This window comes from Lampris incognitus, chromosome 19 (assembly GCF_029633865.1).
Source record: "Lampris incognitus isolate fLamInc1 chromosome 19, fLamInc1.hap2, whole genome shotgun sequence".
NCBI lineage: Eukaryota > Metazoa > Chordata > Actinopteri > Lampriformes > Lampridae > Lampris > Lampris incognitus.
Window position 1 is genome coordinate 15,081,522 of NC_079229.1, and position 27,721 is coordinate 15,109,242.

Here is a 27,721-nt window from a genome sequence, read left to right on the forward strand (position 1 = left end):
CACCAGATCTCAACCAAACTTAACACCTATGGGAGATTTTGGACCGACATCGCTCTCCACCACCATCATCCAAACAAGAAACGAGGAAATATATTTTCGAAGAATGGTGTCCATCCCTCCAGTAGAGTTCAGAGACTTGTAGAATCTATGGCAAGGAGCAGTGAAGCTGTTCTGGAGCCTCGTGGTGGCCCAACACCTCACTAAGTCTCTTTATGTCAGTTTGTCCTTGAAATGTACTGTCTGTATGTACACACACAACCTGTCCATGGATTTTGGTAGGCTTTCAGAGCAAAAGAAAAGCGTGATAGAGAACTGGTCTTGAGTGTACCATCCCATGCAAACTATGCATAACCACTCTGTGGTGTCTACATAAATGCTATTTCAGATTTTAAGAAGTGTTTACTTGGTTTTATCTTCCACTACCCTTCCTGGATAGACTCACTACACTTGTCTAAGATATGAACCTGGGACCTACAACAATAACAAAACCTAATGATTCCTCTCCTCTCCGCAGGATGTATAATTGCATTGGTTTGAATTGATCAAGTAGGATCAGCTGAGCCCACCTGATATGGGCTCAACTTCAGAATGACTCATCATTGCTTCCACTGGCAGTCTTCATGCTTCAGAGAATGAGGTTGAAGGACTCATCGAAAGCAACCATAAAAGCCCACATTAACCCGAATCAGTGGAAAGCATAAGCAACCCAGCCACTGAGGATGCACAAGCCAGTGCAACCTTAGTGCCGGTCCCAAGCCCGGACAAATGGGGAGGGTTGCGTCAGGAAGGACATCCGGCGTAAAATCTTTGCCAGATCAAATATGTGGATCATAAATAAGACTTACATACCAGATCGGTCGAGGCCCGGGTTACCAACGACCGCCACCGGTACTGTTAACCAGCAGGGTGTCGGTGGAAACTATGCTACTGTTGGGCGAAGGAGAAGGAGAGGGGGAAAGCATGTCCAGAGGCAGCTAGAGAGGAGGAAGGGTAGACATGTGTAGGTGAGAGTTGGAACTTTGAATGTTGGCACTATGACTGGTAAAGGGAGAGAGCTGGCTGACATGATGGAAAGAAGAAAGGTAGGCATACTGTGTGTGCAACAGACCAGGTGGAAGGGGAGTAAGGCCAGGAGTATCGGAGGTGGGTTCAAACTCTTCTACCATGGTGTGAATGGGAGGAGAAATGGGGTAGGGGTAATTCTGAAGGAAGAGTATGTCAAGAGCGTGCTGGAGGTGAAGAGAGTGTCAGACAGAGTGATGAGTATGAAGCTGGAAATTGAAGGTTTATTGCTAAATGTTATCAGCGCATATGCCCCGCAAGTTGGGTGTGAGATGGATGAAAGAGAAGAATTCTGGAGTGAGTTGGACGACATGGTGGAGAGGGTACCCAAGGAGGAGAGAGTGGTGATTGGAGCGGACTTCAATGGACATGTTGGTGAAGGGAACAGAGGTGATGAGGAGGTGATGGGAAGGTATGGAGTCAAGAAGAGAAATGTGGAAGGACAGACGGTGGTCGATTTCGCGAAAAGGATGGAAATGGCTGTGGTGAATACATATTTCATGAAAAGGGAGGAACACAGGGTGACGTACAAGAGTGGAGGAAAGTGCACACAGGTGGACTATATCTTATGTAGAAGGCGCCACCTAAAAGGGATTGGAGACTGCAAGGTGGTGACAGGGGAGAATGTAGCTAGGCAGCATCGGATGGTGGTCTGTAGGATGACTTTGGAGACCAAGAAGAGGAAGTGAGTGAAGACACAGCCGAAGATCAAATGGTGGAAGTTGAAGAAGGAAGACTGTTGTGTGGAGTTCAGGCAGGAGTTAAGACAGGCACTGGGTGGTAGTGAAGAGTTGCCAGATGGCTGGACAACCACTGCAGAAATAGTGAGGGAGACAGCTAGGAAGGTACTTGGTGTGTCATCAGGACAGAGGAAGGAAGACAAGGAGACTTGGTGGTGGAATGAGGAAGTACAGCAAATTATACAGAGGAAAAGGTTGGCAAAGAAGAAGTGGGATAGTAAGAGAGATGAAGAAAGTAGACAGGAGTACAAGGAGATGCAGCATAAAGCAAAGAGAGAGGTGGCAAAGGCAAAGGAAAAGGCGTATGGTGAGTTGTATGACAGATTAGACACTAAGGAAGGAGAAAAGGACTTGTACTGATTGGCTAGACAAAGGGACCAAGCTGCAAAGGATGTGCAGCAAGTTAGGGCGATCAAGGATAGAGATGGAAATGTGCTGACAAGCGAGGAGAGTGTGCTAAGAAGGTGGAAGGAATACTTTGAGGGGCTGATGAATGAAGAAAATGAGAGAGAGAGAAGTTTGGATGATGTACGGATAGTGAATCAGGAAGTTCAGTGGATTAACAAGGAGGAAGCGAGGGCAGCTATGAAGAGGATGAAGAGTGGAAAGGCAGTTGGTCCTGATGACATACCTGTGGAGGCATGGAGATGTTTAGGAGAGATGGCAGTGGAGTTTTTAACTAGATTGTTTAACACAATCCTGGAAAGTGAGAGGATGCCTGAGGAGTGGAGAAGAAGCATACTGGTACCGATTTTCAAGAACAAGGGCGATGTGCAGAACTGTAACAACTACAGAGGTATAAAGTTGATCAGCCACAGCATGAAGATTTGGGAAAGAGTAATAGAAGCTAGGTTAAGAGGAGAGGTGATGATCAGCGAGCAGCAGTATGGTTTCATGCCACGAAAGAGCACCACAGATGCGATGTTTGCTTTGAGAATGTTGATTGAGAAGTATAGAGAAGGCCAGAAAGAGTTGCATTGTGTCTTTGTAGATTTAGAGAAAGCTTATGACAGGGTGCCAAGAGAGGAGGTGTGGTATTGTATGAGGAAGTCAGGAGTTGCAGAGAAGTATGTAGGAGTGGTGCAGGATACGTATGAGGGAAGTGTGACAATGGTGAGGTGTGCGGTTGGAATGACAGATGGGTTCAAGGTGGAGGTGGGATTACATCAAGGATCGGCTCTGAGCCCTTTCTTGTTTGCAATGATGATGGACAGGTTGACAGACAAGATCAGGCAGGAGTCTCCATGGACGATGATGTTCGTGGATGACATTGTGATCTGTAGCGAGAGTAGGGTGCAGGTTGAGGAGAGCCTGGAGAGGTGGAGGTATGCACTGGAGAGAAGAGGAATGAAAGTCAGTAGGAGCAAGATGGAATACCTATGCGTGAATGAGAGGGAGGACAGTGGAATGGTCAGGATGCAAGGAGTGGAGGTGACAAAGGCATTTGAGTTTAAATACTTGGGGTCAACTGTCCAAAGTAACGGGGAGTGCAGTAGAGAGGTGAATATGGAGCTGCCAGGGATGAAGAGAAGAGGAAGGCAAAAGAGGAGGTTTATGGATGTGGTGAGGGAAGACATGCAGGTGGCTGGTGTGACAGAGGAAGACGCAGAAGACAGGAAGAAATGGAAACAGATGATCCGCTGTGGCGACCCCTAACGGGAGCAGCTGAAAGTAGTAGTAGTAGTGGAAAGCATAAGTGATGGACCGACTGGCTTTGAGAAACCAGACATCCAGTGGTATCATCCACTTCCAAAAAGCGGCACCACAGCAGGGAGGAGGCTCCATCAAGAGGGAAGTGCGGGGAGTCTGGGTAGTGTAGCAGTCTATTCCATTGACTACCAACACGGGGATTGCTGGTTCGAATCCCTGTGTTACCTCCGGCTTGGTCGGGCATCCCTACAGACACAATTGGCCATGTCTGTGGGGGGGAAGCCGGATGTGGGTATGTGTCCTGGTCGCTGCACTAGTGTCTCCTCTGGTCTGTCGGAGTGCCTGTTCAGGGGGAGGGGGAACTTGGGGGAATAGCATGATCCTCCCATGCACTATGTCCCCCTGGCGAAACTCCTCACTGTCAGGTGAAAAGAAGCGGCTGGGGACTCCACATGTATCGGAGGAGGCATGTGGTAATCTGCAGCCCTCCCTGGATTGGCAGAGGTGGTGGAGCAGCAACTGGGACGGGCTTGGAAGAGTGGGGTAATTGGCCAGATACAATTGGGGAGAAAAAAGGGGAAAATACCCCCCAGAAAAAGAGGAGGGGAGCTCGCCCCTCTCCTCTGACCATTTCAAGCCCTCCTGTCCCTCACGGAGCCCCATCTGACACCAATGATATAGTAATTGTCTATTGAGAGCTCTGATATGGCTTACCAGTTGCAAGAGCAGATATAGCTCAATGTTAAATAAGACTGCATGGAAATAAAGTTGCTGGATGCAGTAAAACAGTCAAAGTGGCAGAATGACTTAATTCTATGGAAATTACTTGACAGCACCCACAGAAGACCATGTGTTTGTGATATGTGTCTGCAGGGTGGGTCCAGAGACTTGACTAGAGAAACGAAAAAATGAAAAGAAATCAGTATTTCAGTCTGGTACAAATACACACGTCCTTGACAACCAAGCCTCGGGGCTACAATCACCTCTGTCTAATAGTCTAGTATCATGCTGCTGCTATTTCACTCGCTCGCTCTCTCCCCGACTTTGGCTCTGAAATGATTGCTTCTGAGAGACAGACACCCTGACACACACACACACACACACACACACACACACACACACACACACACATATAGGCGTGCTGATGTACACCCACAGAGGTGGGTGGACAGACACACTCACGGACATGTACACACACATTTACAGTGGTAACAAGTACAGAGTTGGGAGTGTGCTTTCTGCTACAGCTGATGCATGACTCATCTCCAACAGCTATTCTGCTGGGAGGCAGAAATCTAGAAAGGAGAGACCTACATGCAATACGTCAGCTTGCACACACACACACACACACACACACACACACACACACACACACACACACACACACACACACACACACACACACAAAACATGCATATGCACAAACGCACATGCACTGGCAGGCAAGAAAATACACTCACTCAATACATATACTCCTTCATACAGGAACACCTACACGCCGTACATAATTTACATAGAGGCTTTACCCTCATAAATACATAATTATGCCTTATAGACCAAAAGACAAGGCATACCTGAAAACACATGCACACATCCATGTATTGCAAGTGCGCTTTGCCACATGTACACTGCTTCCTTTAAGCTAACCATGCTGGAACATAAAGCTACAGTATCAGACTCAGGAGGCTTTCAACAAGCACCAGAGTACTTTTACCATCACAGTGAGATACAGGTACCCCTGACTCAGCTCCATGATTCATGATCGATACCTCACTAATAGAAATAATCCAAACCTCGCTGACCTGGACCTGAGACATCCGAATTGATGGATCCACATCCAAAGACATGAAATCATTAGTCTCACCATCATGCACAGCTGTTGTAAACTACACGTAGTGCAACTGGAGGTCTTTCAACAGCAAACGAGGACTCAGTGCTGTGCTTTGCTACTAACATTTTGAAAAAGACCTCACTCGTTCTTGTGCATGAAATATTGAAATGTATTTCAGCTGTGTGAACATTTCAGTAGTAGCAGTGGTGGTGGCAGTAGTAGTAATAATAGTAGTTGTTTATATTGTTTCAGTTCTCATGTATAAGTGTGCTGCAGCCACTCCCCCATACACATCAATGGGGTGGAAGTGGAGCGTGTCTCCAGCTTTCAATTCCTTGGAGTCCACATCAGTGAGGAACTTTCCTGCACATCAAACACCCAGGCCCTTGTGAAAAAGGCCCAACAACACCTGCATTTCCTGAGGAGGCTGAGGAGCGCCTGTCTAACCCCCAAAATTCTCACCAACTTCTACCACTACACTATGGAGAGCATCCTGACCAGCTGCATCTCAGGGTGGTACGGCAACTGCACCTCAGTAGACCAGAAAGCTCTGCAGCGGGTCGTCAAGGCGGCCCAGCATATCACCGGTATCCAGCTCCCAGCCATAAAAGACAATCATCAAAAACGCTGCCTTCGAAGGGGTCTCAGCATCAGCAGAGATCCCACCCACCCCAACCATGGACTGTTCTCCCCCTGCGCTCTGGGAGGCGCTACAGGAGCCTCAGAGCCCGCACAACCAGGCTCAAAAACAGCTTCTTTCCCCAAGCTTTTGCCCACCTGAACCTGGCCACCCACTGAATGTCTGTGGATATTTTTAAATATTTTGTACTCGTGCTCTTTTTTAACGTACTTTTAGCTTTTGGTCTTCATGTGTGTATATCGTATACTGTCTTTGTTTGTGTCTGTCTTGCACTGTTTGGTAAAGCCGCAGCCCTCATTTCATTTTTAACATGTGCCTGCACATTGTTTTTGATGACAGTAAATTGAAATGAATTGAATTGAATTGCTAACAGACACAGAAGGGTAACCAAAGACCTTTCATCCATTATCCAAACCGCTTATCCTTCTCAGGGTCGCGGGAGCCTATCCCCAGTAGTCATTGGGCGGCAGGTGGGGAGACACCTTGGACAGGTCACCAGTCCATCACAGGGTCAAGACAAAGACACACCCACCCACCCACACACACACACACACACACCTAGGGACAATTTAGTATGGCTGATTCACCTGACCTGCATGTCTTTGGACTGTGGGAGGACACCGGAGCACCCAGAAGAAACTCAGGCAGACACGGGGAAAGCATGCAAACTCCACACAGAGGACAACCTGGGACGACTCCCCAGGGTTGGACTACCCCGGGGCTCAAACCCAGGACCTTCTTAATGTGAGGTGACCATGCTAACCACTGTGCCAACCAAGGAATTTATTTTTTTTGTATTCAAGAGATGCGCTGTTCAAAAAAGTATCAGCTAATTATTTAAAGTGTGCTGCAGGGAAGGTGATGAGTGCAATGTAGGTTTTCTTTTCTCAAAAGTAAGTAATAATTCTTTTGCAGACTGTTTTTTTGTTGTGGTTTTTCTGAAGAGTTAAAATATTGATTTCATGGGGGCAATGACACTTCATAAAAATTCCAATGTAGACTTTCTAAAGTCCGTCTTTTGTATACTTGTTTATAAACCAGTCCAGTGCTCAATGCCTTACTGCCCTCAATCAATTTCCCCTTAATTTTAGCCAACTCATCTGCCCCTGCATCAGCACTCAGAGAAGCAAGAGAGGAGACATCTCTATCATCAGTGTGTGTGTGTGTGTGTGTGTGTGTGTGTGTGTGTGTGTGTGTGTGTGTGTGTGTGTGTGTGCATGTGCATGCGTGCTTGGGTGTGTTTGTGTCTCATCAAACACTGAGGCTCTGTCTACCAGAAACAGAGAATCAGATAGCTCAGCTGTCTGAGAGCCTCTGTCTCTGCAGCACTGATACAGAACTGGAGCAGATTGGGCGAGATGCACTAAATGAAACGCCTGATTGTGTTCTGTGTCTATTGTTTCATCTATCAATGTCTCTGTATCTCCCTCATCACGCTGTTTTTCTCTGTTTTGGTCCCATACATAATTTGCCCCATCTCTCTGTCGACATCTAGCTCTCACTTACTATTCACGGCAACATTACTGAGATCACCTTGATGTGAATGAGTCTTGTCTATATCTATGTTGTGTCTTATTATGTCATGGTGCATATGAGGGAAAGGCTCCATGCTGTAGAATACAGGTGTATATATATATATATATATATATATATATATATATATATATATATATATGTCAACACAGATACAGGAAAAAAGATTTTAATACATTGCAGTACAGGCCTGTTTCGTGCGTCTTACACTCATCAGCTGCTAATGCATATATATATATATGTGTGTGCATGTGTGTGTGTGACAGGAGCAATGACTTCGCCCTCAAAGTCCTTCACATATCTGTAGTGGGTCTGTGTGCACTGTGATGGAGTGTGTGAGACAGAGAGAGAGAGAGAGAGGGAAAGAGAGGCAGACAGACAGACAGACAGACAGACAGACAGACACACACACACACACACACACACACACACATACACGAATTGTGTATGTGCATGTGTGTGTTTGTGTGTGTGCATGTGTGTGTATGTACGTGTGTGTGCATGTGTGTGTATGTGCATGTGTGCACGTGCGCGCGTGTGTGCAAGTGACAGCATCTGTGGTAAGTGTATGTGTGTTTGGGCCTGTCGGTGTACTCCCAGGGGTTGTGGTGGCCTCTGAAGTAGTCGATAGTTCTAGCTGAGAAGTGAAGTCAGCCATTACTTCTGCCCCACTGACTACCTCACAAGTCAATGTAGAGGACAGGAGAGACAAGGACGGGGGAGGGGAGATGAGCAGCATAGAGCCAGAGCCAAGAGAAACACATCATAACAGAAAACAACAGTGCAGAAAAGACAATTAGAGAAAGAAAAAGAAGCATGACTGATTTGAAAGCGACATGCGCAGAAGCATCTAATAACAGAACACAACCAAGAGGAACATAGTAGGTCAGCACAGCACTGACCAGAATATAACAGCTCAGCAGACACAGAGCCGAGATGAACATGGAGAAAATACAGAGAATGGAAGACAATGGAAATGAACTAAAGGTGTTATGAAAGCACAGAGCATCACAGGTTTGATTTTGACAGCAGCCAATGTGTGTATCAAGCCGGTGTCCTTTTGAAGTGCTCTTGAGCAAGGCACTGGGCTGCTACCTGTTCACTACCCGCTCACTCAGGATGAGACTGTAAACTGAACACAAAAAATGTATAGAACACATCCAGTACAGGATATGAATACGAACCTTGATTGTGTTCATAAAGTGAGAGCACCACACAAATGTTAACGATAATCTTCCATCTGAGTTGGAGACAGACATAATGTGCAATACTTTTCAGTTGCAGGGCTTAGTAAAACTAAAGAACTGGAGCAATGACTTATAATCACTTTTGCTCGTGACCTCTTTATCTGCTAGCAGTTCATCACAGTTACCAAGAAGAGTCGGTATAGGTGAAGCGTATTGGCCATAATGATGATTAATTGCGATCAATTTCAGAGGTGCAGGTGAAGAATTGATAGAGCTCAGACACACACACACACACACACACACACGAAGGGGGGGGGCAAAGAAGTGGTGTTCTTTGCTGTCCTCTAGTGGACATAAAGTGTCATCACAAAGTCATATGTATTGCCAATGGACGTTAACGCTGCATCAAGTGTCATTTTGTTTTTGTTATTGTCTCTTGTGGAGGACATAACATTTTAAATTGATTGTTTTTATGTTTTACACTACAATAACAAAATACCAGAACAGGAAGTAACAGAAGAGAGGGGAAAGAGAACAGGATACAGTTGAATAGAAGAGAGCCGTGAAGGAATATTTGGTAGTGCTTTACATTTAGTTCATGTAATAAGTGTTAGTTAACAGGTAATAAGGCCCTTATGAGTACTTATAAGATGCTTATTAACATTATTATGTGTTAATAAGACTATATAAGTTTTGAAAATAGCATCAAAAACACGTTTTTGGCCACCAAGTGGCGCTTGCAATATATGCAAAACCTACCTTTTCACACTTATCTTAGGCTGTAAATCCAATATGCATAAAACTCTGCACGTAGCATCTAAGGACCATCATAATTAAATTTATCAAAATAATTTTGATAGTCCATGCAAAAGTTATGACTTATAAGGTTCATATTACCTATTACCCTGGTCTGCATACTTCCACCTATGCAATATTAATTGTCTTCGGACGTCACTTACACCTAAAAGCCCAGCCATACTCACTCACACCCTGGTTACATCCCGTATTGACTACTGCAATTCTATCCTCTTTGGTCTTCCTCTCAAGTGTCTTCATAAACTTCAACTAGTCCAGAATTCAGCTGTCCGTCTCATTACCAGAACTCCTTCTATAGATCATATCACTCCTGTTCTTCAACAACTCCATTGGTTTCCTGTTAAATACCGTATTGACTTGATCCTGCTCCTCACCTTTAAGGCCCTTAATAACTTAACTCCTTCATATCTTTCCGAACTCCTTCATATCCACACGCCCTCCTGGCTCTCAGATCGTCTTCTGCTCTCCAACTCACTATACCATCGGCCCGCCTGACTACAGTGGGATCTAGAGCCTTCAGTTCTTCTGCCCCCCACCTATGGACCTCTCTCCCACAAGAAATTTGCAGGATTGACTCTCAACCTTCAAATCCCATCTCAAAACGCACCTTTTCTAAGTGGCATATTCAGTCTGATCCATGCTTGAGTTTTGTGCAGATGATGATTTTATACTTATCTGTTGTATTAACTTTTTATTGTCTACCCTGCTTTGTTTTGATTTTATGCTGTCTGATACAGTGCTGCTTGTTTTTAACTGAGTTCTGTAAGGTGTCCTTGAGTGGACTGAAAGGTGCCCACAAATAAAAATGTATTATTATTATTATTATTATTAACTAATGCTTATTATAGTGTTATTGACACATAACAATGTTAATAAACATTTTATAAGGACTTATAAGGGCTTTATTACCTATTAACTAACACTTATTACATGCACTTAATGTAGTGTTACAGAATATTCTGTCCCGATATGAATTGTAAACACAGAAGCTGTAAAATAAAAATCCCTCAAAATGAAACAAAAAGCATTGCTCAAGTGTCACTCCCTATAGGTTGCTGAAAAGATAACAAAATTGAAATGTTTTTTTTTTTTTATGGGCTGTGATCAAAAACGGATTAGAGCCACAGACCGCGATGTTTTTACTCACCAAAGACTTTCCCCAAGAACAGCGTCTTGACCAGGTTGAACTGTATGTCTGAACCCTCTGGGAGGGTGTAGCTGACTGGAGGGTAGTGGTCCAACTGAATGATAGATAGGTAGAAACACACACACACACACACACATGCACACACACGCGCGCACACGCACAGAGAAAGAGAGAGCAAGTGAGAGATACATACAGAGAGAGAGAGACAGACAGACACACAGAGAGAGCAATAGAGAGGGAGAGAGAGAGAGAGAGAGAGAGAGAGAGAGAGAGAGAGAGAGAGAGAGAGAGAGAGAGACAGAGATAATGTAGTGGTATAATGTAAATTCAACATTATAGTGGTACAATGCTGATAGATCATCAGTAATTGCACTGTAGGACACAATGGGCCCAAGAGCAATGACCGCAGCGTTTTTAAAGGTCCGATCGACCACCTACATCAGCACATTACCTTGAGTATCCAAGATGATAAATCAGAGATGCTAATTCATTACTGTCATGCATGTAGAGAACGCAGCATAATTGAAAATGCACTCTTAAAGGGCGTTGACTCTAAGAAAGGGCCACATCTCCCCCTTGTGGCTCAAAGGGGTCATGGTTTCTGATTTGACACGGCGGTAAGGAGAAATACCTCCACTATAAGGATTTATAGATATTGCTCCCATTGTCTAAGATTTAAGATATAACTTCATCTCAGAACCAGCCACCAGGTAATCAGAACGGGGAAAAAAACAGAAGATTACTGAAATAAACACGTCATTTGTATAACCTTGTCAGATATATTGCCGGGCGATGCTTAAGAGGAAATAAATGGAGGCAGATTTTGGGGACCCACAGAATGTTTGCGATTATATACAAAAATGTACCCGAATAAAAGTTTATCCAACCAGAAAATTGTGCAGGGGAACTGTAAATTCTGTCACATATCCTTATATCTGGACGGGGTCCTCCCTATAGTCCCCGGGTCCTATAGTCCCCGGGTCCTATGTTCCCCGCTTTGTATGAGACCGGGGAATATCGGACCTTTTTGTATACAGAGGGCCCTATATTCCCCACTTTTCCCCAAAAGGGTCCTATGTTCCCCGTTTTGTATGTGCAGGGGAACATAGGACCTTTCTTTATAAAAAGGGTCCTATGTTCCCCGGGTGCCCTAGGGGAACATAGGACCCGGGGACTATAGGCACGGCCCCTATCTGGACCACAGGATTACTGCATGGTAACCCGTATGCAGGTGCATAGACAGCACCACAATTTAGAATACCATACTTGTGATATGACATAGCTTATTTGTTGCATTATGCTAAGATAAGTGAGCAGCATCTGGAACTGACCAGAATGGCCACGTTGTGCAATATTTGCATTGCACACTTCAAATATTCAAGACCCCATCTCCAGCAGGTTTTCCATTACTTTCTGTGTTTGTTTCAGCATCTCATAACCGCCACAAGCACTCAAACAGGTCGCACCAGGCCAAATGAATGAAGATAATGTCTCATTTGAACGGATGTTAATTTGCTTTTTATTTTTGTCTAGTCAAGAAAGGAGCAGATGAAGGCAAACTGAAAAATGAAGTTTCATGATGAGCTTGCAAACAGACAACAGTCTCTTGCTCATCGCTAGGAATGGGTAAGTGATCACACATCATTAACAAGATGGAATTATTTCCAAAGTTTGTGGTGGGTTCAAAGCTTTCCCTCGGAACTCAGAAGTGGACGAGAAGGAGGGGACCGTATATTTACCATGAAGCTGAGGGCTGGGCGTGGAGTAGAGAGAGAGAGGAGAGAAAGAGAGAGAGATAGGGAGACGTAGAGAGGGGATACACAACTTTAAATCCATGGAATATAATTAACTTGTTACTGCTGTTTCACCGAAATGTCTAATTAGCTTGAAGGGGCCACAGCGAACACTACTGAAGAGAATCATTTCAACCTAGCAAACTGCTTTCTGCATTTTTCCTAAATATAGGAGGTTCTCTCTCTCTCTTTCTCTCTCCTCTGCCCACAGGATAGCCATGTGTCAGCGTGTGACAGTCTGCAGAATGCATACCAAAAGCACAAGCCCAAAGGGGGTAGCTTGATTGAAAACAATGACTTTTGTTACTGTGTATTTTGCTGGTAATTTGTTCCATTGATGTGTCGAATTGCTGCCACAACCTGTTAACTGAAAGCTGAGCTGGTCTGTTTCTGAAGGGGTGGGGATTTGTGTGTAAGTGAATGTGTACGTGTTGGAAGTGTTGGTAATACGTTCCAATCACTTGGAGGCTCTTATCTTTACTCAGTCCCCCTACCCCACTCCACACGCACGCACGCACACGCACGCACGCACACACACACACGCACGCACGCACACGCACGCACGCACGCACGCGCACGCACGCACACACACACACACACACACACACACACACACACACACACACACACACACACACACACACACTTTTCCCCCTCTCCATAAACATGCAAAGTCCTCAACCCCCACCTGCCCACACACAACCTTGCCCAATTTGATTTCTTGCAAACCCCAGGTCTCGGTGGGATGCTGTGCAGAATCTGTATTTGACAGTGGCTGGAGGGTCGGATAATGGGGCACAATTAAATTGTTTTCAACTTATTTACTTTTATCTGAGGAAACAAATTGGCTGCACAGCTGGGGACGCCAGACTGCGTCTCAATACCCTGTACAAGAGTCCAAAGAGAGACAGCAAAGGGAAGAGGCCTCATTTCACCAAACTTTGTTAATTACACTTCCAATTATTCAGATTTTTTCCGTTTTGAGGGTTCCATTGAAACAATAACATTTTCTTTTCAGCAAGTGTCTGTACCTCTTAGGCGAGAAAATGTACAAAGAGCGAAGCCATTTTCCCAACGGTGCATTGACAAAGGAGGTATTTTACCAAAAACATTGAGAATAGGTTAAATTAGCTTTGAAAATGTTACAAGCTTTGTAAATGATTGCTCTGACTCCTTAGTGGCATCTGAAGGTTAAGCATAGATCCTGAAAACTGCTCTCATCCAATAACAAGCAAAAGACAACCTGAATGGAAAGGAAATGGCAATTAAGTCCATTGCTCCAGTGAATATCTGAACTCCAGTGTTCACTTGTCCCATGATAGCATGCAAGCTAGCTAGCTTTAAGCCTTACTAACTTCAACTGTGTCAATAATAAATTATGATTAGGTATCCACATCTTGTTCTGGTACCAGGTACCAGGCCCTGGTTATTGTTGGGCTGTCTTGGTTGACATGTCTTTTCAGTGTCGTGTGGAGGTCGGGGACAGTACCTGTGGAGTGGCAGCCTGGGGTGGTGGTTCCCATATTTAAAAAGGGAGACCGGAGGGTGTGCTCCAATTATCGGGACATCACATTACTCAGCCTCCCTGGGAAAGTCTACACTAGGGTGCTGGAAGGGAGGCTCCGATCGATTGTCAAACCTCGGATCCAGGAGGAACAATCCGGATTCCGTCCTGGCCATGGGACACCCAACCAAGCTGGAGGTAACACGGGGATTCGAACCGACAATCCCCATGTTGGTAGGTAACGCAATACACCACTACACCACCCGGAGACCCCTTCACATCTTTTTAAGTAGGACTGACAGTTATCTATTTATTGAGTTATGGCCTTTAAGTGAACTGCACCATACACAGTAAGGAAAGAGTGGGGTTGAGGGGGAGGGAAATGGGAGAAAATAAGACGTTATCGCAAAGAAGAGGGGAGGCGAGTCAACATGAAATGGAGAGGAAAAATAGGGACCAAGAGAAGTCAGGAGGGGTGGAGGGCGGAGTGGACAGCGGAAGAGGAGATGGGAGAAGAAGAGATGAGGTTTTTGAAGCCTGAAGAAACTTGACTGGCTTTCATCTTTCCAAACCCTGGAGGGTGAAGAGAATAGAAAATTCACAAGGGCAAAGAACGAGTTAAGAATGGAGATGAGAGGAAGAAACGAGGGGAGGGTTGAGCCTTTTTTTCTCTCTCCAAGTTTTGCTAGCGAGTTGACCTGACAGAGGTCAAAATTCCCCTGAGAAGCATGCGTTTTATTTACTGAATATACAAAACATCTTTCAGCTGTTTTCTTGAAACTACTGACTAATCAGATGAATTCGGGGGAAATATATAATAGCCAGTCGATTTCACATTGATTCTACATACGAGGCAAAATGTGCCAGAAAAGAAGTGTGTCTAGAACCACAGTGGTGCTGGATTATTCACAGTCAGCCGTGTCAAGTGCATATCAGAAACATGTTTATTGGCCATGGAGGTTTTTTTTGTTTGTTTTGATTTTGTCCCCCTTTTTCTCCCCAATCATATCCGGCCAATTACACCACTCTCCCGAGCTGTACCAGTTACTGCTCCACCCCCTCTGCTGATACGGGGAGGGCTGCAGACTACCACATGCTTCCTCTGATTGCATGTGGAGTCACCTGACAGTGAGGCGTTTCACCAGGGGGACGTAGCACATGGGAGGATCATGCCATTCCCCCCAGTTCCCCCTCCCCCCCAAACAGGCGCCCCGACCGACCAGAGGAGGTGCTAGTGCAGACACCAGGACACACACCAACATCCAGCTTCCCACCCGCAGATACGGCCAATTGTGTCTGTAAGGGCGACCGACCAAGCCAGAGGTAACATGGGGATTCGAACCAGCGATCCCTGTGTTAGTAGGCAAAGAAATGCCAGGACTGGAGCCTACTAACTACTAAAATGCTACCCGGACATCGGCCATGTAGGTTTGCACATACGTGGAATTTGACTCTGGTTTCATGGCTCTCTCAGTGTACTTAACATGAATAACAACACTACAACACAACAATCTTCAGATATAGACACAAGGATTGACTATATACAGGCAAAATAAGAGGTGATAAAGTGCAATGGTGCAGAGAATCTATCAGAGATGCTGAAATATTTGTTGTAGTCCACCACACAAAGCCAACTGCAGGCCACTGGTTCAACGTGGCTCATTGATAGAAGGGCTCAAAGGAGGATGACGTGTTCTGCAGAGCATCAGACAATGTAAACTTGGTTAACTGAATGTCTAGTGAAACAAATGGCATCAAACCCATAAAAGATTGCATAGCTCTTTACACCTTGATATGAAAGGGGTATGGCAGCCGACAACCTCTGGAAGTTTCATTTTATTTAGAGAAAAGGAACATTTTGCAGTCCCATTGGACTCAGGAACAAAAACTTTAGTTGCTTGAGGGTTGGCATAACATGTCCTGGATAGAGGGATCGCGGGGGGGGGGCATGTTCCAGCTGTTTCATTCTGATGGGATGAGCAACACAACAATGAGTTGACCTTAACAGATTTGTCTGCACGTGCCTACGCCTTCTGTGTGTGTGTGTGCGGGTGTGTGTACATGCAGGCCTCAGGGCAGTTGAGAAGGCACAAAAAACCCCTCTAACCCATCACAGCTGTCTTTGTTGTCATGCTTTCTGGGTCTGCCTGCTCTATCTAAAGGCACCATCTATATCTTTCAAACCATCCGCCCCTCTCCGCCACCCCCCTATTCTCATCCCCCAGTTTTCTGCTTGGCTCCCTTTTCTCTCGAATTCCAATTATCAAACATCCACTAGTCTTCCGATTTGTTCTCTGCAGACCCTTTAAAGTTTAATCAGTGGCTCGTCTACCACCTAAAAGATCTTCAGCCTTGATTGTGGAGCGGAGGAGCAGGGCAGCAGATGAGCCATCTCCCATCTCTCTCAACTTTTTCACTCCACCGGACCCAACAGCAGGCCCAACAGCAAAACTAACTTTCTTTGCGTCTCATATCCTTACATCTCATTTATATTCTTGCATGTGTAAATATCCTAGTCACGCCACTTTTTATCAAAGGCAGCAAGGAATGCTGATAAGGGATGTCATGACATTTTGAAATGCTGATGTTATAGCATGCAAGAACAATATTGGCATTTTGGGCTTGAAAGCATCACGGATCAACTTACGGATCAGTTTAAATCCAATTAGCTACCCACTCCTTGATTGACAAGGGGTTTACTAAACTGAAATATTCAAAAGCAGTCACTTGAATGCCTTGAAGGTACAACTGGTAAAATGTATCTCTGGTGACCACTATCAGGGACCATCCGGAGTTGCGACAACATTGGCAAAATCAAGATCAAGACTTTTATTTTCATTTCTCTCACACAGATGTGTGACAGAAACAAGTTAAGATTTCCCTCTTGTGTCCCTTAAAATTATTCCCCATCCCCTAAAGCAAAGGTGGGCTTCAATTGACACCACTACTGCTAATAACAGCTCACAATTTAGCAAGCTTCCTAAAGATCCCACAGGACTATCAAGTGAAGTGATAATCATGTTGTAAAACACTATACAGTATTTAAAACTTGTCTCGCATTGCTGAATATTTAGTGTCGTATGCTGCTTACCTGTCCAACAGTAGCATGGCCAGCTCGGTATCGGTTTTTACGCTGTTACAGTTGCATCTTTCATAAGCGATACCTATATTTATTCAACTTTTGAAATGGCATTCATCATGTATGCTTTTTGGATTCTTCAGGGTTGTGTTGCAAAGGTGGTTTTCTCCATATTGGAAAGCTCAAACGCGCAGTGAGATAAATGCAAAGTGATCCATAGTTTTGCAGAAGGACATTGGATTTTAAAGGTGGCCCTCTAATGGTTAAATTACCAAAATAAAGATCCTGGGTCGGTATGAAGGATTTGGATGCTAGAAGTCTCAGCACTTGGCAAACCTATAATTTGGCCCCTGGTCTAGATTGGCATCTCTTTCCAACCCCCCCCGATACATGATGGTAATTTTTTGCTATGATAAAGCCAAAATAATTACTGATAATAACATGAATTTATCAGTTAAAAATAAGATTTGAGACAGAGCATATACTGTCAGGTTCTGTAAGTGAAAGTGTGGAGACTTCAGAACAACAATTAGCCACTTGGTAATTACCATTTGAGGCACACTTGGAGCACCATTTCATCTGACAATCAATACTTGGGGTAACAGGGTGGCCTGCTAATTAGAGTCAAGCTTAAAGATGATCCATTCCGGCAAACACAAGCCTCAAATGTCCCCGAGAGAGGCATTTAATTCTTAACCAGCTCCAGGGTCTCTTTTCTGTAGCTGACCTAACAGTCCGATATCCCTGGGGAAGTGCAAGCAAAATCCAAATCTCAGTAGGAGGGTCATAAGGGCATCATGCACAAAAAGTTTAAAATCAAGTTAAAAAGTGGGCAGAGACATTAATTTAGCTTTACTCTTATTAACAGGAACTCTCCCAAAGAGTTGACACTTCCAAACGCAGCTTACAGAAAGAAAGCTCTGAGGAAAATGATCTATGCTCTTTTCATGCAAATTAATTTTTCCACCTTGTTTCACAAGATGCCTTCATTCAAGCAATTTACATTGAGTGTAGAGTGCAGTTTTTACAGACTAATAATTTGTATCTTCTGAAATTGTGTGCATTCTGAGTTTTGCCGAGGGTGCTCCCAGTGCATCACTTCATCCTCAAGTGGTGACAATGGTGTCGCATGTCACACCACGGGTACTATTAGGCTACAGTGAGCAGATTGCTAATAACATAACAAGCTAATATCTAAAACCTAAACGCATGTGAAAATATAAGATAGTCAGATGTGCGGAGTGACACAGGATGATGATGGGTGTGATGTGGGTGTGTGTGTGTGTGTGGTTGGTGCCGCCTGCTCCTCTTTCCCTGTTACTCATGAGAATGTGCCTACTGATTAGCTGCACAGATCTAATAAGGTCTGTCCAATCAGAGAAGGAAGGAGGTTACTGACACACTGTCTAGGAGGTGTGAGCTTTTTTTTTTCTGGGGTTTGTAGTGCTGAAAAAAAAACAGTAAAAAAAAAAAGGGTCGGTGAACATAAGTTGCACCCATGAGGAACGCCAAGACAGAGAGAGGCCGGCGTGACAATCAGGCAACTCCTGGTGACTGGAGCACAGCGGTGGAGCGCTGCAGGGGCACGACCAAGAGAGAGTGAGTGAGAGAGAGAGAGAGAGAGAGAGAGAGAGAGAGAGAGAGAGAGAGAGAAAGAAAGAGAGACCGGCATGACCAAGTAACAACCCCCGGTAACAGAGGCTTGGCAGCGGATTGCCGTGGGGGTGCACCCGATGGAGAGGGATACAAGAGAGGAGGCACTGTGGGTTCTGTGGAGGGGTGAAAGTGCACTTCACCGCTCCTCCTAGCTAAGCTCCTTCCCACCCCCTTACCTCCTGGATGTGGCCTGGCCTAATTATGAGACTCTAGGCCCGCACTATTTTAATCTTTTTTTTTTCAATTTAAATAAAGTATATTTTACTAAAGACTCAAACCTGTGTGATGTCTGGACAGAGTGCTCCCCAGTGGGACAGGAGTAAAAAAAGCTAGGGGTTACGGTCTGTTACACAGATCGTAGAGGTAATTGGGAGGGTTGGATAAAGTGGAGCTGAACTTGCTTTGGGTTGAGCCTTTAATAATAATAATAATAATAATAATAATACATTTTATTTGTGGGCACCTTTCAGAGCACTCAAGGACACCTTACAGAACACAGTAAAAAACAAGCAGTACTGTATCAGACAGCATAAAATCAAAACAAAGCAGGGTGGACAATAAAAAGTTAACACAACAGATAAGTATAAAATCATCATCTGCACAAAACTCAATGAAGCGTGGATCCAACTGAATAGGCCAGTTTGAAAAGGTACATTTTGAGATGGGATTTGAAGCTTGAAAGAGAGTCAATGTTGTGAATGTCTTGTGGGAGAGAGTTCCATAGGCGGGGGGCAGAATGACCGAAGGCTAGTCTAGACCCCATGGTAGTCAAGCAGGCCAATGGTGTAGTGAGTTGGGGAGCAGAGGAGAATCTGAAAGCCAGGAGGGCGTGTGGATATGAAGGAGTTCGGAAAGATACTGTAGCGAATTCGGGGGACAACGCAACCACAGGAACTGCCGCGGCTGGGAAGCGAACCCGTATCGCCCGCACCACAGGAGACATCGCTAACCACTCGACTAAAGGGTCAGACCCGCGAGCCAGCGGCCAGTGTGTCTACTTATCCATGCACGTTACACTATCCCCCTCTTTCAGGAAGCGCGTCCCCGCGCTTAAGCACATCAGCTCCTTCACGCCTCAAGGCGCATATGCTTCCGATGGCCTTACGGTCGCCCCATCCCACTTCTGACACCAATGTAGCGAATTCGGGGGACAACGCAACCACAGGAGCTGCCGCGGCCGGGAAGCGAACCCGTAACGCCCACACTGCAGGAGACATCGCTAACCGCTCGACTAAAGGGTCAGACCCACGAGCAAGCGGCCAGTGTGTCTAATTATCCATGCACGTTACAATACGAAGGAGTTAAGTTATTAAGGGCCTTAAAGGTGAGGAGCAGGATCAAGTCAATACGGTATATAACAGGGAGCCAGTGGAGTTGTTGAAGAACAGGAGTGATATGATCTATGGAAGGAGTTCTGGTAATGATACGGGCAGCTGATTTCTGGACCAATTGGAGTTTATGAAGACACTTGAGGGGAAGACCAAAGAGGATAGAATTGTAGTAGTCAATATGGGATGTGACCAGGGTGTGAATGAGTATGGCGGGGCTGTTAGGTGTAAGTGATGGGCAAAGACAATTAATATTGCAAAGGTTAAAGTATGCAGACCGAGTAACATTGTTGATGTGAGCGTCAAAAGATAATGTGCTGTCCAAGATGACACCCAGACTCTTAACCTGAGGCAATGGAGGAACTATAGTATTGTCAATAGTCAAAGACAAACAGGTTTCAGGTTTAGCCAAAGAAGATTTAGTATCTACTAGGAGGACCTCAGTTTTATCACCATTAAGTTAGAGGAAGTGGTATGAAAACCAGGATTTAATTTCTAGTAAGCAGTCAGAAAGGGAAGTGGGCAGAAGAGCGGAGTTAGGTTTGGTAGATAGATAGAGCTGGGTGTCATCGGTGTAGCAGTAAAACTGAATGCCAAATTTCCGAGAAAATGTGGCCAAGAGGTTATAGGTAAATAAGAAATAGGAGTACAATACAGAGCCCCGGGGAACACCGGTAGTAACAGCAAATGACTGTGATCTCAAAGTTTAAAGTTGGACAAACTGAGTGCGGCCACAGAAATATGATCTAAACCAGTCAAAAGGGGGTGCCAGTGATTCCAGTGGAAGCTAATCTCTCTAGGAGGATGTTATGTGAGATGGTATCAAAGGCTGCACTCAGATCAAGAAGGACAAGTACGATTAAGAGCCCACAGTCAGCTGCCATCAACAGATCATTAGTGATTTTCACCAAGGCTGTCTCCTAACTGTGCATGGAGCGAAAACCAGACTGGAATTGTTCAAACAGATTGTTGTAAGTCAAGTGAGTGTGTACCTGAGATGCGACTGTTCTTTCAAGTGTTTTAGAAAGAAATGGTAAATTTGAGATTAGGCAAAAATTATTCAAATTGTTGGGGTCTGCATCAGGTTTCTTGAGCATTGGAGTAATTGCAGCTGTTTTGAGAGATGAGGGAACAAGACCAGAGTTAAGGGAGGAATGTATGATATCAGTTATTAAAGATGATAGAGAAGGTAGATAGGTTTTTACTAAATGAATAAGAATGGGGTCTAACTGACAAGTAGATGATTTGGATTTGTGAATAAGACCAGATATTTCAGCAACAGTTGGGAGTTTAAAACTAGATAGTGAAGAAGAGAGGGGGACATAGAAGGGTGAATAAGATGAATCGTATGCAGTATTGTTCAAAGAGGTCAATTGCTGATGAATATTTTCAATTTGGCATTAAAAAAGGTCATAAAGGTGTTACATTGAACAACTGAATACAGGTGAGGTGCAAGAGTGTCCGGTGGACACTTTGTAGGGAGTTGACATGACTTTATCTCACAAATGTAGTTAATGCTACAAATGAATGCCTGATGACATGTGCATCTCTGTGAAATTTCCCTTTATATTTGCAAATGGATATTTGGACATATCTGTATCAGTTTGTGGGTAGATGAGAGTACAGCTTCTGGGCAGAAAGGAAACATTTATGATTTAAGGTTATATGTTGTCTTTATTTGTGTATTTACTGGGTCAACTTTATATGTCCTATCTTTAAACCCTGTCTACCATATTCTTTCTTGGCAGCACAGTAGCCCAGTGGTTAGCATTGTTGCCTCACAGCAAGAAGGTCCTAAGTTCGAACCCCAGGCTATTCCAGGTCCTTTCTGTGTGGAGTTTCCATGTTCTCTCCATGTCTGCGTGGGTATCCTCCCACCATCAAAGACATGTATGTTAGGGTTAAGAACTGGGGTTGGTCTCCGGGGGCTGCACCACAGTTGCTCACAGCTCCTATACAATAGGATGGGTCATTCTAGTGTTTAATGCAGAAAACACATTTCATTGTAACTTTGGGTTCGCGAAGCGAACCCTAGTTATACACTACCGTTCAAAAGTTTGGGATCACCCAAACAATTTTGTGTTTTCCATGAAAAGTCACACTTATTCACCACCATATGTTGTGAAATGAATAGAAAATAGAGTCAAGACATTGACAAGGTGAGAAATAATGATTTGTATTTGAAATAAGATTTTTTTTACATCAAACTTTGCTTTCGTCAAAGAATCCTCCATTTGCAGCAATTACAGCATTGCAGACCTTTGGCATTCTAGCTGTTAATTTGTTGAGGTAATCTGGAGAAATTGCACCCCACGCTTCCAGAAGCAGCTCCCACAAGTTGGATTGGTTGGATGGGCACTTCTTTGAGCAGATTGAGTTTCTGGAGCATCACATTTGTGGGGTCAATTAAACGCTCAAAATGGCCAGAAAAAGAGAACTTTCATCTGAAACTCGACAGTCTATTCTTGTTCTTAGAAATGAAGGCTATTCCATGCGAGAAATTGCTAAGAAATTGAAGATTTCCTACACCGGTGTGTACTACTCCCTTCAGAGGACAGCACAAACAGGCTCTAACCAGAGTAGAAAAAGAAGTGGGAGGCCGCGTTGCACAACTGAGCAAGAAGATAAGTACATTAGAGTCTCTAGTTTGAGAAACAGACGCCTCACAGGTCCCCAACTGGCATCTTCATTAAATAGTACCTGTTAGAGCCTGTTTGTGCTGTCCTCTGAAGGGAGTAGTACACACCGGTGTAGGAAATCTTCAATTTCTTAGCAATTTCTCGCATGGAATAGCCTTCATTTCTAAGAACAAGAATAGACTGTCGAGTTTCAGATGAAAGTTCTCTTTTTCTGGCCATTTTGAGCGTTTAATTGACCCCACAAATGTGATGCTCCAGAAACTCAATCTGCTCAAAGAAGTGCCCATCCAACCAATCCAACTTGTGGGAGCTGCTTCTGGAAGCGTGGGGTGCAATTTCTCCAGATTACCTCAACAAATTAACAGCTAGAATGCCAAAGGTCTGCAATGCTGTAATTGCTGCAAATGGAGGATTCTTTGACGAAAGCAAAGTTTGATGTAAAAAAAATCTTATTTCAAATACAAATCATTATTTCTCACCTTGTCAATGTCTTGACTCTATTTTCTATTCATTTCACAACATATGGTGGTGAATAAGTGTGACTTTTCATGGAAAACACGAAATTGTTTAGGTGATCCCAAACTTTTGAACGGTAGTGTATGAACAACGACAAAATGGCTGAGAGGGTTATTGCATTGTGACATCATCCATAATAGCTCGCTGGAAAAAAGAAAAACGATGGAGGTGCATTCCCTGTGCCAATGCCGGACAATATGACCCCCTGTGGTCATATGTCCTCCCACCGACCCCGTATTGGCACGCCCACCGGAAGCGCTATTCCTCTTTGTAAGTCGAACCATCTCCAACTAAATGAGCACCACACCTGTGGCCCGGGTAGGAGGAGAACGGCTCTATTCTCAGCCATTTTGTCGTCGTTCATATAACTAGGGTTCGCTTCGCGAACCCAAAGTTACATTTCACGTACTCCAAAATGGCTGAGAGGGTTATTGCATTGAACAACGACAGGATTCGTGCCTCCGTTCCCTAGCCGTCCAATGAACCCTTCAAACCCCTGGTGGGAAGGGGTACGCGTTCTGATGAGAGCATCCTAAGAGGCCTGCTCCAGAACAGCGTCGGCAACCGACCGCACCTTAACGTGCCGGTAATAATGCCGTAAGAAAGTGGTCTCACCACTCCAAACCGCCGCCTGACGTAGCAGTCCCTCGGGTAGAATGCGCCTTCAGCTTAGGAGCTGTTTTACCCGCTTTGGTATACGCCTCCGTAATACCATCCACCAGCCAGTGTGCTAGCCTCTGGGTGGAAAGGGCATAACCTGGTTTGCTCACTCTGTAGGTCAACAGCAGCCTGTCAGACCTACGAATATCTGCTGTGCGCCGCATGTAAATGCGAAAAGCCCGTACAGGACACGAGAGGTGCAAGCGTTTCTCATCCCTAGTCACCGGTGACGGATGAAACGCGTGTATCACCACCGGGGCCCTACGCGTCAGGACAGACACAGTTTTGGGCACGAAGCTGGGGTCTGTAAAGAGCGTGACCATCAGATCACCAGAAAACACCATCCCCTTGATGGTGAGTGCAGTGAGCTCACAACCCCTCGCTGCGGTGGTAAGTGCCAAGAGCACAGCCAGCTTAGCCGAGACATAACGCATGTCTGCCGTAGACATGGGTTCAAAGGGATCTTTCTCTAGTGCGCGCAGAACAAGGGAAGCATCCCAAGTTTCAGCTCTCGTAAGCTCCTTAGCTGAGAGCTTCTTAGCACCCAACAGGTACTGCGTCATGAGCGGGTGCGTGAAAACCGTGCTACCCTCGATCTTCCCCCCGGAAGAACATGAGTGCCGATACACAGACTTTGACCGAGGAGAAAGACCATAGTCTATCAGTCCTACAGACCTCCACAAAAGTCAGTATAGGGCCAATCCCTACTGACAAAGGGTCCATGTCGCGTTCAGCGCAAAATTGGTCAAATCGATTCAAGTACCCCTGGTACCTGGAATACGTGGAGTCTTTACGCGCCGCTAAGATGACACGAATCACTTGCGCACTAAGTCCCATAGCTAAGAGCCTGGCTTTGTAAGCATCCACGCCGCTAATCGGGAGCCTCCTATCCAGGGGCCCTCCCGTAGCAGCCCTCCTGCTTGTGTGAGCGCGTCCGCTCACTCCGGGACGTCGAACCGCTCGCCTACTATCCAGGGCAATATTCGCGGAAACCACGGGGTGCTCGGTTCGTACGGGGCCACGAGAACTAACCGACCCCCTGTGCGCTCGAACTTGACCACCAGGTCTAGGAGGCACCTGCGCGGGGGGAATGCGTAAAGCATCTCCTCGGGCCATGGATCTAGTCCAAGCGCGTTGACCCCCAACGGCGCTAGGTCGGACGGGAGCATCGAGTACCAACGAGGGCACTTGTAATTGAGTTTCGATGCGAACAGATCCACTTGAGCTACCCCGAACCTCTCCCAGATCATAGCCACTATGGCTGGGTTGAGGCTCCAATTGTCCGCATGCGGGCCGCCTCTCGAGAGGATGTCCGCTGCTTCGTTGTCCTTCCCAGGAACATGAAGCGCCCTGATTGATAGCGTGTTGCTGTTGACCCAAATCCAAATTTGCATGGCCAACTCTCTGCAACGCTTGGACTTCATACCGCCTTGGCGGTTGATGTAGGCCTTGGCCGTCATGCTGTCTGTCATTATCAGTATGTGACGGCCTACGAGATCCTGAGCGAAATGCTGGATAGCCAGCCAAATCGTCTCCGTCTCGCGCGCGTTAATGTGGACCTTCTCCCCAGACGGCCACACTCCTCGCGCTGTTTTGTAGCCAAGGATGGCCCCCCAACCCGAGAGGGACGCATCCGTATAAATCGTTACCTCGGGTCCCCTGGGGCCCATAGGGACCCCAGACATGTCCACGCAGGCTCTGTTCCAGTGGTCTAGGTCCTGCGCTACCACGCGCGGGACCAGGATAAGATGGTTGTTGTACCGGCGTTCGTTGCTGTATTTCAAGAAGTGAACTGCGAACCACAATTGCAGTCTCCTCATGAACAACAGACCTAAAGGAACAACTTGGTGAGCCGATGCCAGAAGGCCCAGCAGCCTCCTGATCATCCGATAAGTGACATATGTCCCCGGGACAAAATGTGCTAACGTGGTCCTGGTGGAATGCCATCTCTCTTGCGTAAGGGTTGCGCGCATGGATACCGTATCCAAACTCAGACCCAGATACGTTGCCTGGCACGAAGGCCATGGCGCGCTCTTCTTTATGTTGATAGTGAAACCCATGTACTCCATGAATTCCATCAACTCCTGAGTATGGAGTATTGCTTGTTCCGGCGACCGGGCCAACACCAACAGGTCGTCTAGGAACCATGCCAAGCGCATACCTTTGCGCATCAACACTCCGAGCGCTGCTTTCACACACCTTGTGAATGTCAGAGGAGAGAGGCGATATCCGAACGGGAGGCATGTGTACTGGTAACATCGACCCCGGTAACAGAACCGAAGATACTTTCTGTGTCTTTCCGCAACCGGACAATGATAGAAAGCATCTTTTAGGTCGACCGAAGTTAGCCAATCGGACTGTGTCACCATTGACAGCAGAACCGGTGTGCGTAGCATTTTGAAACTGACCTTCTCTACATACTTGTTGAAGGGTTTCAAATCTAGGATTGGGCGCATGCCCCCATCCTTCTTCGGGACCAGAAAGTAACGGCTGTAAAACCCGTCTTCTCTTTCTAGGGGAGGAACCACCGTGATTGCCCCTTTCGAGAGTAACTCTGTGAGTTCGTTGTCTAGGATTTGTGCTTCGGCCCCCGACCCCGGTTCCGTATGCACTATTCCCAAGTACGGGGGTACAATACCGTTCTCGAAAAGGATTTGGTGTCCGTGGGCTATCTGATCCAAAACAGAAGCCGACGGGACCAATTCCTTCCACCTGTGTAACATGCGTGACAGAGGTCTCGTTGCCTCCTGTACCTTGCTGTTCAGGTAGCGCGCGTAAGTTGCGCGTAAAGGGTCTGGGGAAGCCCCGCCCGCCATGCCCTGCATCCATGGGGGGGCTTCGTCCTTGTAAAGGAGACCCAGATGGGGGAATTGGCGTTTTGAACCTTTCCAAATTACCATTTGACCCATCAGAGAGACTAAACATTGTCGCATCATAGTCCCCTCCCAGGGGCTCATTTGCGCTCATGTCATTATTATCCAATATTTCCAGCAGGGATGTTATTACATTGTTATCATCATCTTTACCTAAAGAGTCAGACAGACAATCAGACTTGCGTTTCAAACCTTTTAAAACGCAATCACCATCATCACCAACATAAAAGCTTTTATTCACATTCACAACCTTTGGAATAGAACAAGTAGACTGTGCATCAGAAACCAAAATAAAAGGCGCAGTGTTTAGCCCTGCGCACGCTGTGTCCCCTGAACAAGCGTCTATATCGCCGGAGACGGCTCTGGAATCAGTCTGTTGGTGTGGGTCGTAACATCCTGCCGAAACACGTCACTTGGCAGCTCCCTCCTTGGAAGTGTCTGTGCTGTCCGGCTTGGCCGCCTTGGCCGCCTTGGCCGCTGGATCTGTGGAAGACTGGGAGTTTGGACGTGAGCCCTGTCCACGCCCGCGCCCCACTTTACCACCTCTTTTTGGATAAGTCTCTCTCCATTTCTGCTTGCGCGCAGGCTTGTCCCCCTGCCCTGTGCCCACCGCGGGCTTAGGGGTAGGCGGGTTCTTCATCATCGGGAGAAGCTCCTTGTGCAAGGTTTCGCGCTCGGCCTGGGCGGCCTTGTATTTGCTGATAATGTCCGGGGTCGTTCCAAACAGGCCCTGGTTCCCTGCGCAGGAGTGGGCCATCCACTCCTTGCAGAATTCCTCTTTTACCCCGGCTGTCTCTAGGCAGAGACGTCTGCGCGAAAGGGTGGAGGCAGCTGTGCTAGAACCACATTCTAGAGCGATGGAATACAGCAGCGATCCCAGGGAGTCAGCTATGCGTTCCATTTCCAAGATGTACTCACAACCTGCTTCGCTGGCCACTACGTCACCGAACTCGGCCCCGTCGATACCTGCTGTAGCGATGGCGGCTTTGCTTTGCTCGACGTTTGATAGGCTGCAGAGCTTGCGCATGTACGCTGTTATCATCCCAGCCGTTGAGACGAGTCCAGCT

At 45.9% G+C, this 27,721-nt stretch overlaps 1 protein-coding gene across 1 annotated transcript in view; it reads right to left on the bottom strand.

Moving 5' to 3' along the window:
- The window catches only part of cntnap2a (contactin associated protein 2a), a gene marked incomplete at its 5' end in the record, with an annotated part of 429,422 nt that overhangs the window by 12,949 nt on the left and 388,752 nt on the right, over positions 1–27,721 (bottom strand). The window contains one exon of the mRNA XM_056299196.1: positions 10,607–10,700. Coding sequence (XP_056155171.1) covers positions 10,607–10,700 — 94 coding nt within the window. The remainder of the gene's footprint in view (positions 1–10,606; positions 10,701–27,721) is intronic.